The sequence below is a fragment of the Rhyacophila brunnea genome, unplaced genomic scaffold, assembly GCF_057557595.1.
Source record: "Rhyacophila brunnea isolate RB1 unplaced genomic scaffold, BYU_Rbru_1.0 scaffold_21, whole genome shotgun sequence".
Classification (NCBI taxonomy): domain Eukaryota; kingdom Metazoa; phylum Arthropoda; class Insecta; order Trichoptera; family Rhyacophilidae; genus Rhyacophila; species Rhyacophila brunnea.
In genome coordinates this window covers 16,630,153-16,645,579 of record NW_028232871.1, presented here as the reverse complement: position 1 = coordinate 16,645,579, position 15,427 = coordinate 16,630,153, and the positions used below count along the sequence as shown (strand labels likewise).

Here is a 15,427-nt window from a genome sequence, read left to right as displayed (position 1 = left end):
GTTTCAAATTCGACCGGCTGCCAACTTACGATGGTAGATCTATAACATATAAATTGTAGCAGCAGACGTCTGTCACGTGTGATATTACGCGTTCAATATCGCGACAAAACGAAGACAAAACAGAACACGACCAAACGGAACGTGACAAAACAGAACAAGACAAAACATAGATAATTTTTTTTGATAGTTAGAATGAACTGTCAGACGTAACATGTAAACAATAAGAAAGTAAAATCCTTAATGAAGACAAAAGGATCCCAAACTCCATACTTAAAAAATTGACGCGCGGGTATGACCAGTAAATAAAAACGGAGGAATGACCAACGAGAAGAAAAAGGAAAATAAATTAGTAGAATATAACCTCACGCGAAGAAGAAAGAGCAAACCCTATGTCAATGACTTCAAAGTCAACATGAATAATAAGAGTTTTATTGGTAGGTAAAACTCCTTTCATTATTTATAATTTATTAATATATTTGATTTGAGAATTTTTTATAATTCAATTTGAAACGAGAAAGGGCGAATCAATAGGTACGCCAAGTAATCAGGGATCTGATTTTGACAGCTGAACAGTGGACCACTCGTTGCTTGTGCAAAAAAATATGCTCAGGCTTTATTAATCTAAAGATGGCGCTGCTTTTTATCAATATATTTTTCGCGGATCGGCTCGCTAGCCAATTTTATTGTCAATTTTTAAGTTTTAGTACCTACTTTGAGCATATGTACTATAATAATAAAGTTAATAGTACATATTATGTAGATAGTATTTAAAGTACATACGTCGAATACTTTACCTACTATCCATCGGACCATCGACCCGACTGACCCCAATAATAATACATTTTATTTTCATGACATTAATATTATTATTTACCAGCTGAAAATGGTGGTTGGGCAATTTCATATGGTTTTAATATGGTAAATTATTGTTTTATATAATTTAAAAAAATAATAGTTTTAATAATATGTAACTTTATAGCCTTATAATATGTTTGAAATTAGTTTGCCGTTTTACCGTACGTCATGCATTTGACAATTCAGTCAAGCGAGAAAACTTTGTGGTAACAGAAAACAGCCAATCAAAAAAGAGGTACAATAAAATTGACCAATCACCGAACGCCACACCAAACCAAAAAACCTCTAGAACTACCAGCTGTCTATGCACATGGCCTGACGTGGTCCAGACCCGAAGAGAAGTGATGAAATTTCAATTAAAAATCTCTTTTACCAAATAACATTGCCCGGTAGACTCATCGGAAGTTAAAAGTCCTCACAAGGCCAGTGAATTTTTCCTGTTATTACGTATAGTTACTCGCGATTTCCCTCTTAAACATTTGACATTTCATTCCACAACATAGCAGAACGCCTATGCGGCATTTTTATTTTTTTCATTTAACATCTCGCATTCATTGAATATTTTATCACATTTCAGGCGTATTTACAATGAAGCTTTCCGCGGGCTTCGCGGCTTTCGTGCTGTGCGCGATGAGCCTCCGCCCGGCTAGCGGAGCGGCGGTCATGTCGATCGACTTCGGCTCCGAGTGGATGAAAGTCGGCGTCGTGTCACCCGGAGTGCCGATGGAGATGGCCCTGAACAAGGAGTCCAAGAGGAAGACTCCCGCCGTGGTGGCCTTCAGAGACGGAGAGAGGACCTTCGGCGAAGACGCCTTCACAATAGGAGTGAGGTTTCCCAAGAACAGCTACTCTCATCTGCTGGACCTTCTGGGAAAGACAGTGGACCACCCCTTGGTTCAGAGATACATGTGAGCGCGCGTACCATTATTGTTGTCCATTAATAAAAAAGGTTATGCAAAATCCTTGTTGAAATCGGTTATCATTCTTGCGTGTAGAGGAAAATTGTAACTAAACTGTCAAATTAACTAAAAATATTTATATCGGTCGAACGTAGAATAATAAAATGGGTTCTATGCGTTTATCCTGGATACAGCGGCAAACACATTTTGAAAATAGCCAATATACTGGATTATTTGTTAGTTTGGGTTAGCTTAACCTAAGTTAAGTTAGGTTAGCTTAGGTTATCCTAACAAATAATCCAGTATATTGGCTATTTTCAAAATGTGTTGGTAAATGTGCCGCAGAGGTGGACATAAGATTTTACAACTTTCTTTTTAGACCAAACCAAACCTAACCTAACCTACCCCAATCTAATATTACCTCATATAATTTAAGTTTGTGATAATGGTGTATCAAAATGTATGAAAATTTCAAATTTTCAATCAACGATTATTGGATCGAAAAGCCGATGCGCCGACAGAAAAAGGTATTTATTGTAATTGTCTACATAGAATAAACTGTTTTCGTAAAAAAAAATTATAAAAGCTCATGTCCACCTCTGCGGCACAATTACCAATGTGTTTGCCGCTGTAACCAGGATAACCGACTTGTACCACAAAATGATTTAACGACAATTCCCTGGTCTAGTTGTATAACTATTTGAGAGTACTGCATGTAGTGATTAATATATTTTATAGTACACGCAGCATAGCTTCTCATCTCGGGAAATTGAATATCATAGTTTTTTCAATCGACTGATTGTGAAACGTAACATTTTACAGATGTAAGATAATATTTAATGTTTAAGATTTTCACGGTTTGTTATTGTATTTTTGGTTTTCTGAGTTTTCACCTGTTTCGAGTGTACTTCCTTCTTTCCTCAACATTTTGCGCTCGTTGCAGAGGCCATTATCAAGAGATACGATGAAGTGTAGTGTAGGTGTATTAATGCGAACGCCAGCTCTAAGGACATTCTTAGAGCGGTGTTCAGAAATCTATAAGTACGTAAAATAATACGATAACTACTGTCAAACATCTTCTTGGCTACGTGTTAAAACTGAACTAACAAGCTCCTCCCATTTAGTCAACGACAGTGCCTTCCGGCTTGTGCCTAAATCTTCTTGTTGGACAGTATGTATCTTATTTTCTTATGTCTGTAAAACTTATGTCGCTCAATCAGTTGATTGAAAGAAACTATGATATTTGGTTTTGCGAGGTGACAACTTGCACTGGGTATGTTGTCTCTGCTCATCTGTCCAGTAGTCGTGAAATGATCCATAATCTTGCAGTGACAAATCGTCGCTATAGGATTGGTTTCCCGAATATCCGTTTTTGTCAAAATCGACATTTTAATGCAGAATATTTTTTTGTATCTAAGCGGACTAGAACCATCCTTTTCTTTAAATCACTTTGTAATGGTAATGAATACATCATTCATATACTGTAAAAATAACTATTTAAATATCTCCATGTATTTAAATATAGGATTATGAAATTTGTTTTTCGTCTCCTGAACATTTGGTCTATTCGGGAAACCAATCCTACAGCGACGAAATGTCTGAAAATAAAAGTGCACAAATGATGTTTTTTTATACAGTCGAACTTGGTTATTACGAGGAAGATGGGACCAATTGAATTTGCTCGTTATAAGCATTACTCGCTATATCGTTATTTCGCGCCACGTTCTATTTAAGCATAGAACATAAAAAATCTGAAAACCATCGTATTGTAAAAATCCCCGAAACAAGCATGGCATTCATAAACTATAAAAGAAGTTGTTTATTGTAATGTAGTGCTGAGACGCCGGCGCTGGTAGGTACCTACTGACTTCACAAAGCTTGGATTTTTTACATGCAATTTCAACCATATCCATGGATATTTTTTCAATATTGTCGGGGAAAACACCAATTAGGTACTTAGACACTTAACTAGTGTCATAAACCTAATCCGATCCCGGCGGCATCGGTCTAGTTAACTGCCTGGTCAGATTTTATTGCTTAGGGCCGAAAATGTTGTTTTTAAATGATCGTCACATTAACAGTTTTGTTCGGTATACCCGAGAAGTAGCTCATTATATACGTAAGTGAATAAATATATGGAGAAATCATAAAGTAAAATGTCAACGAATGTTTCCTCATTAGATCCAAGATCTCGCTATTTCCATGTTCGTAATAACCAAGTTCGGCTGTATTATAATAAATTTTTGTTTACTAAATTTTTATCATTTTTGTGATAGCACAAATATATTTGGTAGGATGTTTTTTTCAGCCATGTTTTTAAAATTTGACCATTATAATTACAAACACATGAAAAAATGTGACTCCGAGTTAATGTACTGCCTGTTGGCTAAGTGTAACATGACTGACGCCATCTGCAATTTGTATTTTAAGTTCCAATGACAACAAAATAATAGTATGACAACAGAGTGTGCACTGTTTATATTGGATTCCTGCAGTCTATCTCTACGATTGGTCACTACCATGCATTTCTCTGAGAATAGGAATGTTATTTTTAATTTCCTTACTTTCCGTGTCGCAGGAGACTCTTCCCGCACTATGAAATATCGGCGGATCCCGACCGGGGGACTCCCGTGTTCAGACATGACGAGAACACGAGCTTCACCCCCGAAGAGCTCATCGCTCAGCTGCTGAGCAAGGCGCGGGAGTTTGCGCAGACCAGCACGGGCCAGATCATCACGGAGTGCATCATCACGGTGCCGGGCTTCTTCAACCAAGCGGAGCGGCGCGCCATGCTGGAGGCGGCGCGCCTGGCCGAGGTGCGTGTTCTGCAGTTGATGAATGACCATGCGGCCGTGGCGCTCAACTATGGCATTTTTCGGCGGAAAGAAATCAACGACTCAGCCCATTATGTGGTATTCTATGACATGGGCGCGCACAGCACAAAGGCGTCCGTGGCCGAGTACAAGATTGTCAAAACCAAAGAGAGGGGATTCACAGAAACCAACCCGCAGCTGCAGGTGCTCGGGGTGGGCTACGACAGGTCAGTCACATTTCTGCTTCATCATCATCTGTGCATATCTCCTATTAAACTCTTCAGTTTGTTCCATAATTTGTGCATTCCAATATAGTAGTGCCTGTACCATAGTGCCTACATACTGAAGCGGGCCCCCAGGCCACAATATTTGACGGGCTCTCCAACCTATCACTAAGGTTAAGGGGAGTGTAATGTTCTATAGTAGTGTTTCCTAAATGATATTACGCGGAACTCCGTATATTTTTTAATGTGAAAATAAAGGGTTATTCCGTGTATTTTTTAGCGATTTTTGGTATTTTAAATAAATCAGCTTGAATTGTCGGCACTCGGGATCATATTATGAAGCACTGATGGCGACCCTTTTTTGTGATTGCCAAGTTACATGTAACCCTTCGCCATGTTGGATAAATAGTCATTTTTGTTAGTCAGGAAACACCAAAAATAGTTATAAAATAAATTTCTATCCATCTTATAGCGCCGCAGGTGACTTTTTTTACTATTAGAGCTTATAAATTTACGGTGTGTTTATCTCACTTAATTGGTTGACCTGCTACTCCGGGCCCCTCCTAAGCCCGGCCCCCCAGGCTAGAGCCATGTCAGCTCCCCCTTTGTGGGGGCCATGGCCTGTACACATGCATGGATTTACTGGCGGTAATAGTGTCACACCCACGGTGGCCGCGCGGCTTAAGTGTTGGACTATCACGCCGTGGGTACTAGGTTCGAATCCTGGGTCTGGCAAGTACACATTGTTTTTCAATTTGTGTGTGAGTCAGGGTATGGACCCAACAGGTTGTGCAAGTGGCTGACATCCATTTCTCATAAAAAACAAAATCTGTTAATACAAACCTCTACTCTGTGGAGGTCCATATGATCCTATTAGAATCGGACATGGTCGGAATAAATAGTGCCATAAACTATCGTGACAATAACTGTTTACACGTAAAAGTGTCTCTCCAATCTCATTCTTCAAAAGTAAGCGAGACGCGATGTTGTCATTTTATGGTGCTATTTCGTATTATTTGACAGGTAGTGAAAATCGCTCAACCTGAAAATTCATTCGTAGATCGTTTTTTTGCCCGCAGGTTCGCCACTATCGTTCTGCTGCATTGCGCAGGCACAGATCGAAATAGTCCTACTGCAGCATGAAAATTCAGAAGCTTCCAAACTTTTTTGATTCATGCATGCAATCTTGCAAACTGCAGGATAATACATGTTTACCCATACATTTTCTTACCGTCAACAGTAAATCCATGCACGTGTAAACGGGTTATTACTATTTTACGAAAATAACATTAAAACAGTATTTTTACATATTGTTTATTTTAATTCATTTTATTATTAATGTTACAATATTTTTGTTGGTTGATGAAAATTAATTCAGCGAGGAATTGATAAATTTTTATATAATTTTTAAGGCAATTACTCCACCTACCAGCACACAATACACAGCATACAATTATAAATATGAACATAAAAATAATGTGTAATAATAAGATGGGATCCTTTAATAAGTTCACATTTTATAATATTTTTTTTAATTGTAAGTTTATCATGACTTAAAATAAAAAATATTTTTCTTTCTAATGTTTTCAGATACATTTATTGTATTAAGTCGTTCAACGCGCACACCGCACCTAGCTTGTAGCAATTAATGTTATAATTAAATAGGGTAATTAACTTGTTAGCAGTGAACGAGTTAAATATAGTTTAAATTGTAAATTATCAAAAAAATGTCTCGAATTGCAAGCTTCGTATTTTTCGCTAGGTGCCTCTGGTAGGTAAAGACGTCACCTTAAAAAGAAATGTTATAGGTAATATTATGTCAATTCGTTATAGGTGGATCCCATCTTGTTACATAATATTTTATGGTCTTGCTTATTTTTAAAATTCAGTTTAAGTTTTCTCTAATGTACAGATAAGATTTTTGACAAATTCATAGTTTTAATCGAGGGTATACTGACAGAAAACATTAAGTCATTAAAACAAGTTCTGAGATAATCGCAAAAAGGACTTTAAATTTTTTTTCAAAGCGTTCTCCCACGTAGATTTTTTTATGATTTAAAAACATTTTTTCTTCATTATAAAGACTAACCTTTATGACAAACACAATATACGACATGTTACAAGTCCTGTATTTTGTATACGCAGAACGCATTAGGTCATTATCATGCTTTCTATCAGAATAAAAAAATAACAATATGATTTAATAATGTTTCTATTTTCTCACTATGCCTATTCTCCTATGCCTTTGTGCGTTTTACAGGACGTAGAGCGTAAAATTATATACATTTTGGCATTTAAAACAGAAAAACAACAAAAACTGAGTTAATGCGTTCTGTCAGATACCCTCGTAATGTTCATTATATTTAAACAAACATCGATTTTTATAAAATTAAAAATTTATTAAAGACTCTTTTTTGTATTGTAAAATGTATCATGTACCTATATTGCAAATTTCTGAAAAAATTACAGATCAGTTGCAAACTCCAATAGAAATTTTGGTTAATATATTGTACCTACTCCATTTTATCAAAATTACTTTTATACCGGCCTAAAATTCACATTTTTACTTGTTAAAATCCAAATGAAGATTGTCTATTGTGTTTCTATACGTTGCGGTTTATTATATAGTATTCGATTTCCGATTACCTATACTGATCACATTTCGATTCGACCGAGGCAGGGTTTGATTGAATTTTAAAAACTAACCGACACCATCTGCAATTTGCATTCTTAACTCGATGAAAACAAATAAGTATGACTGACAGAGTTCAGTGTGCACTATTTATGTTGGCTTTCCGCAGCCTAGCTCCACCTTTCACTGCTGTCGTGAGTCTTAAATGTTAAGGTCGGTTCGCAGAACTCTAGGTGGGCTGGAGGTGACGCTGCGGCTGAGAGATCACCTGGCGGCCAAGTTCAACGCACTCAAAAAGACCCCCAATGATGTCACAAAGAACCCTCGCAGCATGGCCAAGCTCCTGAAGGAGGCCAACCGGGTGAAGGTGGTGCTGTCGGCCAACGCAGACCACTACGCGCAAGTGGAAGGACTGTTGGATGACCATGACTTCAGAGTTCAGGTTCGTTCACATTATTGCATCGTTGGATCTCTCGTTCCATCGTTCTGCATGTTTATGGACACTCTTCGCAAACTTACTGATTCACCATTGTTAATCATATTACTCCGATCACTCGTAATATTATTTTAGTGACTGATCTGAATACATGAAATAATGGCAAGGCTTAAAGGTTTTGTTTTGTTTCTTCAGTTGAAGATGTTGAAAACGACATTTTTCTATAAAGAGATAGAGAGCCCAATATAAAAGTGAAACTCAATAAAAGCCACTAAGGCCAATGATTAAATTCCCATTGGGACTTTTATTTAGCACAGCGCTCTGAAAAATATATTTTTTTCTTTACTTTAACGATGTTTAGCGATGGTTACATATTTGTTGAAAAAATAAATCCACAATATGTACGATGCAGGTGTTATCTGTGAAGTGTTTTTCTAATCTAAAACTTTTTTAAAGAAACAGAATAAATAAACCAAGAAGGATTTAATTCACCTTCTGAGGAAGTCAGCCATTTTACACCAAAGCTATCTTTTTATAGAAAGTAAACCATTGCGCAGTATCAAAAGACCCCCGCCCGCCACTGATAGACACTCATACATTTACAAGTTATTCTGTGATTTTTCTAATGAAAACTATTAAAAACGTTTGGTCCAAAATAATTATTTAATTTGATAATAAACCGCTGTTCAGTTAAACTTTTAGTAAAACTAAATTAGTGAGATGGTGAAATTTTGTATTTTTTTGAGCGAGAAAATAAAAAAAGCTTACGGCACCTAGTAGTAGGATTTTTTTTGGGTAAATTGGCCCTTAGCTGAAAAATGTTGTGCACTACTGGAATGTACATACAGTGCTTTTACTCGCTTTCGATTCATTGAACCTGATTATATTGCATCACTATGTACCAAGATAGGCTGTTGCATTATATATCACTTTCCATTCGGTGTACATATTAGTATCGTTGCAATACGACAGCATTTTTTGCAGTAGGTACGGAGCAGGAGCATCAGCAATATTCATTACGATCATAAATAAATTACCATAGAATGGCAAACGTAGGATTCATAAGATGATGCGGGTGTTTCAGGTGACCCGCGAGGAATTGGAGGAGATGTGTAAAGATCTGCTGGAGAGAGTGCCCGAACCCCTCATAGCGGCTCTGAAGAATGCGGGACTCACCGTGGACGTGATGAGCCAGGTGATCCTGGTAGGTGCAGCCACGCGGATGCCGAAAGTGCAGGAAATACTGCAGAAGAACGTGGGCTCAGAGCTAGGGAAGAACATCAACACGGACGAGGCGGCCGCACTGGGCGCCGTCTACCGTGCCGCCGACCTCTCCGTCGGATTCAAAGTCAAGAAATTCATCATCAAGGACGCCGTTCTTTTCCCTGTTCAAGTTCTCTTCGAGAGGGACAGCGAAGGCCAGGTCAGACAGGTGGGATTCCCTAATTTTCTCCACCGAAACGACAATGTCCGTTTTAACGATGGTACAGTAGAATTATACATTCGATCGATCGTTGAACATCACCCCGCCGCGTAAACAATAATATGTATAAATATTTACAAAATACATCACACATCACTTCGAAAGGCATCACTGACATACAAAGTTATACTTCTTGCATCGCATCGCGTTGAATAGTTTAGCTTTGTTCCAGCATTTCAACCAAACTGAACTGAACAACAGAAATTTTGCGGGAATGCGATTTTTGACAACTAATTAGTGTTGCCGGTACTTAATTAATTCAATAATTTTATTATAACACATTTATTGAAATTGCCAACTTGTCATGAAAATCCAACCTGCTATAGCTCGTTTACAAGAACACATAAGTTTAATTGTCGTATTCATATATTTAAAATTTATAAAATAATATGAATAATGCTTCATGAATACCTACTTAGCTAAATTAAAAATCTAAAGTCAGTAGTTCAAAATCCGTTACAAGATGATAATAAAATGACAATAAATTGTTGGACTCGGACATGATATTATTATGATGACTTTTTGAATAGAGACTATGGCTGGAATTCCCAGATAGTAGGAACAAAAACGGTTTCTTGTTCGCATACAATTACCTTTGGGCAATAAATCGTCCCTGTGTATTAAATACCTTCTATGTGGTGATTTTGATGAAAATGAGTTTTTCTTCCATCTGTATTATATCACTTGTGCAAAGATCAAATAAATAAATAAAATCAATATTAAATTAATACTATGTGAGAGCATTCAAAATCATGCACTGTAATTAATCCTATGTGAGCGTCCACCGCAATAGGTCAGTATTTTAACATATCGTTGGCTTACTCGCAAACTGCTTATATACATTTTGGTAAAATGTTCAGGAGAGTATAAAAACTGAATAAATTTGGAGTTAGGCAATATTTTCTAATGAATATCACATAATATGTTATGTGAATAACAATATTTATCGATTTAACAATAATTTTAACCGTACCTAAAAAAGTTCTGATACGAATTATTCTCCTTCTCCTGACAGCATGGAGTTTGGAGATGAGCAGTTTGCGAGTTAAGCCGATGATATGATTCAACGGGCTCAACATTAAGCATATAGAATTAATCCTATCTGATAAAAACGTGGAAAAATCTACGATAAATATATTATAAAAAAATATGATTTCCAATTTTAATTTATGATTAGGATCTATGAAAAATGTTAAAAAATTTATATCATTTACGACTATTTTTTAAAACAGTTTTTTTCGATTATCTCAGAATAGGACTCGAGCCACATAGGACGTATTAAATATACAGGAACGAAATAGTATCTCAGGTTGTATAAATGCCGAAGAATGCTGTGTTTAGTATCTCTATTTTTCTTAATCCTACAAATATTATAATTTTCATCGGTCGGATCGAGAAAATGACAGACACGAAATATTTTGTGCCTTTGAAAATGTGATATAAAAAATATACACTTGTCGATCACTGCCTTGTTTGTTATTTTCAGGTAAAGAGAACTCTCTTCGGACCAATGAACCCGTACCCCCAAAAGAAAGTGATCACGTTCAACCGGCACGCTGGCGATTTCGGCTTCTATGTGAACTATGCTGAGATGGATCACCTGCCGGCCGACGAGCTACGAAATGTAGGCTCGCTCAACCTGTCCCGTGTGCAGCTGACGGGTGTGGCGGACGCTCTCGCCAAGAATCAAGGAGCCGACTCCGAGTCCAAGGGGATCAAGGCGCACTTTGCCATGGACGATTCCGGGCTGCTGCGCCTTCTGGGTGTGGAGGCTGTCGCCGAAAAGACGCTCGCCCCCGGAGAGGACGAGGCCGAGGAGAGCTCCTTCGCCAAGCTTGGGAGCACCATCAGCAAGCTCTTTGGCTCCGATGCCGCCAAAAAGGAGCCCCTGCCCGATGGGGATAATGAGGAACGGGCGGAAGAGCGAACGGAGGCGCCGGCTGCCGAGAAGAATGACACCTCCGCCGAAAGACCGAAGGAGAATTCCACGGAAACCGAGGAGGCGAAGGCCGCCAAACCCAAGATAGTCATTCTCAAGGAGGCCATCGAGGCGTCGGAGAGCGCGCTGTCCGTGCCCGTTATGACAGAGGAGCGTTTTGCAGTCTCCTTCGACAAGATTGCCGCCCTCGATCGTTTTGATGCCGAGCGGACGCGCCGTGAGACCGCGCTCAATAACCTGGAGGCCTTCGTCATCGACGCCCGGACTAAGATGGATACCAAAGAATACTCCGCCTGCGGAACAGAGGAGGAGGTGGAGGCAGTCCGTGTCGCCTGTTCGGAGGCCTCAGAATGGCTGTACGAGGACGGGGCTGACGCCGACGTGGAACAGTACGAGCGCCGCCTCAAGGAGCTGAAGAAAAAGACCAACGAAATCTACAGCCGGCACTGGGAGCATGATGAGAGACCTGACGCGCTGGCCGCGCTCAAATCTTTGCTCGACGCCTCCCGCGCCTTTCTGCTCAGTGCCAAAAATCTCACCAAGGATGCCAACCCCGAGCGGGATGTCTTCACGGAGGTGGAAATCACTGTGCTCACCAAAGCGATAGACGACACCGACGCCTGGATGAAAGAGTCAGTCGCGGAGCAGAAGAAACAGAAGAAAAACCAGGAGGTCAAACTCACCGTAAAGTCGATAACCGAGAAGTTGGGAGAGCTTGACAGGGAAGTCAAGTACCTGGTCAACAAGATGAAGATGTGGAAACCCAAGAAACCCCCCGCGCCAAAGGAAGAGAAAGCGACAGAACCCGCCGGGAAGACCGAAGAGAATGTAATCGACGCCCCGCCTGCCGAAGAGACGGCTGACTCACCCGAGGAGCCTGTCTTGCCTGCACCTGACGATGACGATTCCACTCCGCCTGATGCCAGCGGAGAGCCGCCGCACGGGGAATTATAATCCCTCGTCGGCTAGTTCAGGGAGAGTTCCAACGACCACTCCGGCGGCCCGAGGTAGCAGCCGCCCCGTTCGGGGGACCGGGGAGGTCGGCCGTTCGCCCAAAGCGAGCGTTTACGTGTGATACTTCAGACATTTCATTTTCAGACGCCCCTTCGTCATACTTTATTTATGTTCGGTCGAGGATTTTTTAAATTGATGAAATTCCACATCCCCGCGGGCGACTCACCCATGCGTTTTCAATATTTGTTCGGCGATCGGGCGCTAATAAAGCGAAAGGCTCTCCGATCGTTCAAGATGATATCGGAGATGTTCGCCCTTGTGGTCCGTATTATGGCTATCGGCATCGGTAGGCGACTGAGGAAGAAAAGAGTTAGAAAGAGAGACACTAGAACTCTGTGAGAGACAAACTGTCCGCGAGGGATGTCATCAATATTATGTTACTCATCAATAATATATTAAATTATTTCAATTTAACTGTTTTATTTTTTACCCCTGACAACTAGATAATTATTTCTTCTCCTTCACTTTTTTGCCCCTGTGACTGCGAAATGCGGCGTGTTCCTGGAAAATGCTGTACTTTTTTCCACAGGCAGCTGTTCTAACACAATAATTGTAGAGTGCACTGCACTATTCACAAAAAGTGCAAATTATAACTCAGGGTTTTGAACTGGGACTGAACCGAAAACTTGAAAAGCCGTAATTTTTGTTGGAACGAAAACCGGAACTGAACCAATATATTATATTCTGTGCTTACCGAAATGAAAAAAATATAATGGTTTGAAGCCCTGTTATAACTGTCATACTAGACATTTTAATTTTGTTTTATCTTAAGTATTTTACGACCCATGAACCTCTTGCCTCATTTGTACATATTTTGCTTTAAATAATTATTAGTAAATTAATATAAATATATTTAAATAATGATTTTAAGTATCTTCTAATTTTATTTGTCATTTTAAATAATTACAGCTGTAATGGCTTACACCAGAAAAATAATATTGTATGCAGACTGATATTCTCTTTATAGATACAGGGTTTTTTTATGTTTATATGGCGAGCTTTTTGCTAGGCGCCTTTTTTTACCGTTCACCACCGTCTTCGATACATTTTAACTATGCTTGTCAAATCCGGGGTCCATCGAGATTAGACATGTCACTATACGTAATTTAAATATGCTGACAGATATAATATATCGATATGCATTTTTTCCAGCACTAAACTAAGTTAGATTATTATTGTTGGGTCAACATTCAACCTTCGAAATGTTTTACAACAGTGATGTAGAACCTATTTGGAAGAGCCAATTTATCCATTGTTTAATTTCTGACGGGTCACAGTGGGTAAAAGTCTTAATAAATAATGATATTTTATACCAGACGAGGCATACATTTTATTATCTTAAATTTACATATTGGTGATGAATTACTTGTTATTTTGTGCCGCGTGCGGTCACAGGCCGCGGTTTGTGCATCACTGTTTTACAATAATTGTCATCACAATACTACGGGCAGTTGAAATAAAACATTTAAAATTTTCAATATCATTTTATTAGTCACTAAAATTTTTATTTTCTAAATTTAATAATTACATTTTATGCACATTTATGTATATGTATAACGCTGTTACGGTTACATATATAAATAACCTTTGAAATAGTCGGAGCGCTATCAGCCTTCATTTACGAAAATGTCTCCAGTGAATACGTTAAGTGATTTATTGTTCATAATTTTGTCTCGCTCATATTGTAGGATATGTTAAACTAATACAATAACATTATGATCGAAATGTATGCAAAACATTGTGAGATGTCATAATATTTTCAAATTATTTTCATTTAGTAAATTGTGAATTATGAATAAAAAAGGGTCATGCGGTCCTATTAACAGTGTCTAAAAACATTGACTTTCAATTTACCGGGGTAAATGGGTCCTGTCTATTTTCCGGATAATAAATTTCTCACTTAATTCAAAACATTAATGAAAATATTTCGCCATCTTGGCACCAGACTGCACTATATATCTCAAAAAATGCAGTTTTTAGTTAGATGTACAACTTTTATCATAATACAATAGTAATCTAATCAAGCTATTCATGTGCACCGGGTAGACTAGTAAAATAGTTACTACATTAACCATGGCTCGGAATTGATTACATGCATACATTATTAACTTACTACAACTTTACTACACAACTATCAAACGACTTCTATTATGTATTGTGGTTTTTTTTTTACCAAATTATGTCTACCTCCACCGAACAAGTTTGGTGACACTAAAATTTTTGGATTCGATCATCTTAAAAGTATGCTATACCCAGTACAGTCTGGTTCCAGGACGGCAATTTCGCTGCATGTGTTTAATATTTCGACATCACACAGTGGAACCTCGATCTATCGTTCCCGTATTCATCCATCTTTTTTAAAAGTCATAAGAACAGTGTTAAATAATCCCGCATTCATTGTTTTCCGATCTATTGTTTTCCTCGATCAACAAATTTACCCCGATTGATCGTTTTACTACTCAAAAGTGAGCGAATTAGAGGGGTCATTATTTGAATTAAAACTCCGAGGCAACTCACTATGAAAGACTTCTTTGTAAAAAGATAAATTTTCTGATTCTATTTCATTATTATTAACCTTTTCCACTCGAAATTTTTTTTATAGGTACATACCACCCACTCGAGACTTTTTCCCGCACAAAGCATAATTTCAATATGAAACATTTAATTGGTGAAAAAAATGTAAAAATTTTTTTTTTTTTTATTCTGTAAAATAAATTTATAATGAATATACTGTACTTATTTTTAGTTTATTTATAATTCTTCATTGTGTGGTATTTCACAAAGCAATCTCCAATATGTAATCCTGGCTTATCACAGAATCGTAATGAAATAGCGGTATGTAGAGAACTGGCTATAAAGTGTAAATCGTCCATTATGACTGTAAATATGATACAAATGAATTGCCTTCAAATACACTTGTAATATAAGCGGCTGTCTCGTAAATTTCCTAAATTAGTTTCGGGATCATAACAACTCATTCCCAGTGCGGTACACATTATCAAAAGATTTCTCAAAAAATAATAAATCGATACGTAATAATTTTCATTTGACTCATTAGAGTATTTCACATTATATAGGTTCCGAATCGGCATAATATACTAGTAAGTATTGTCATCAAAAACAGTATTCAAA

At 38.1% G+C, this 15,427-nt stretch overlaps 1 protein-coding gene across 2 annotated transcripts; it reads left to right on the top strand.

Annotated features, from left to right (window-relative positions):
* Nucleotides 1-1,161: 1,161 nt before the first annotated feature.
* Nucleotides 1,162-12,704, top strand: Grp170 (hypoxia up-regulated Grp170 co-chaperone protein). 2 transcript variants are annotated; one of them, XM_085949209.1, is made up of 6 exons: nt 1,162-1,277; nt 1,433-1,763; nt 4,333-4,794; nt 7,649-7,865; nt 8,944-9,282; nt 10,829-12,704. In XM_085949209.1, the coding sequence occupies exons 2-6, from the start codon at nt 1,444-1,446 to the stop codon at nt 12,233-12,235; spliced, it is 2,745 nt and encodes a 914-aa protein (XP_085805335.1). In that variant the 5' UTR covers nt 1,162-1,277; nt 1,433-1,443; the 3' UTR covers nt 12,236-12,704. The 2 variants fall into 2 exon arrangements, with proteins under 2 accessions (XP_085805335.1, XP_085805334.1); XM_085949208.1 differs by having other exon boundaries at nt 8,944-9,291.
* The last annotated feature ends 2,723 nt before the right edge of the window (nt 12,705-15,427 follow it).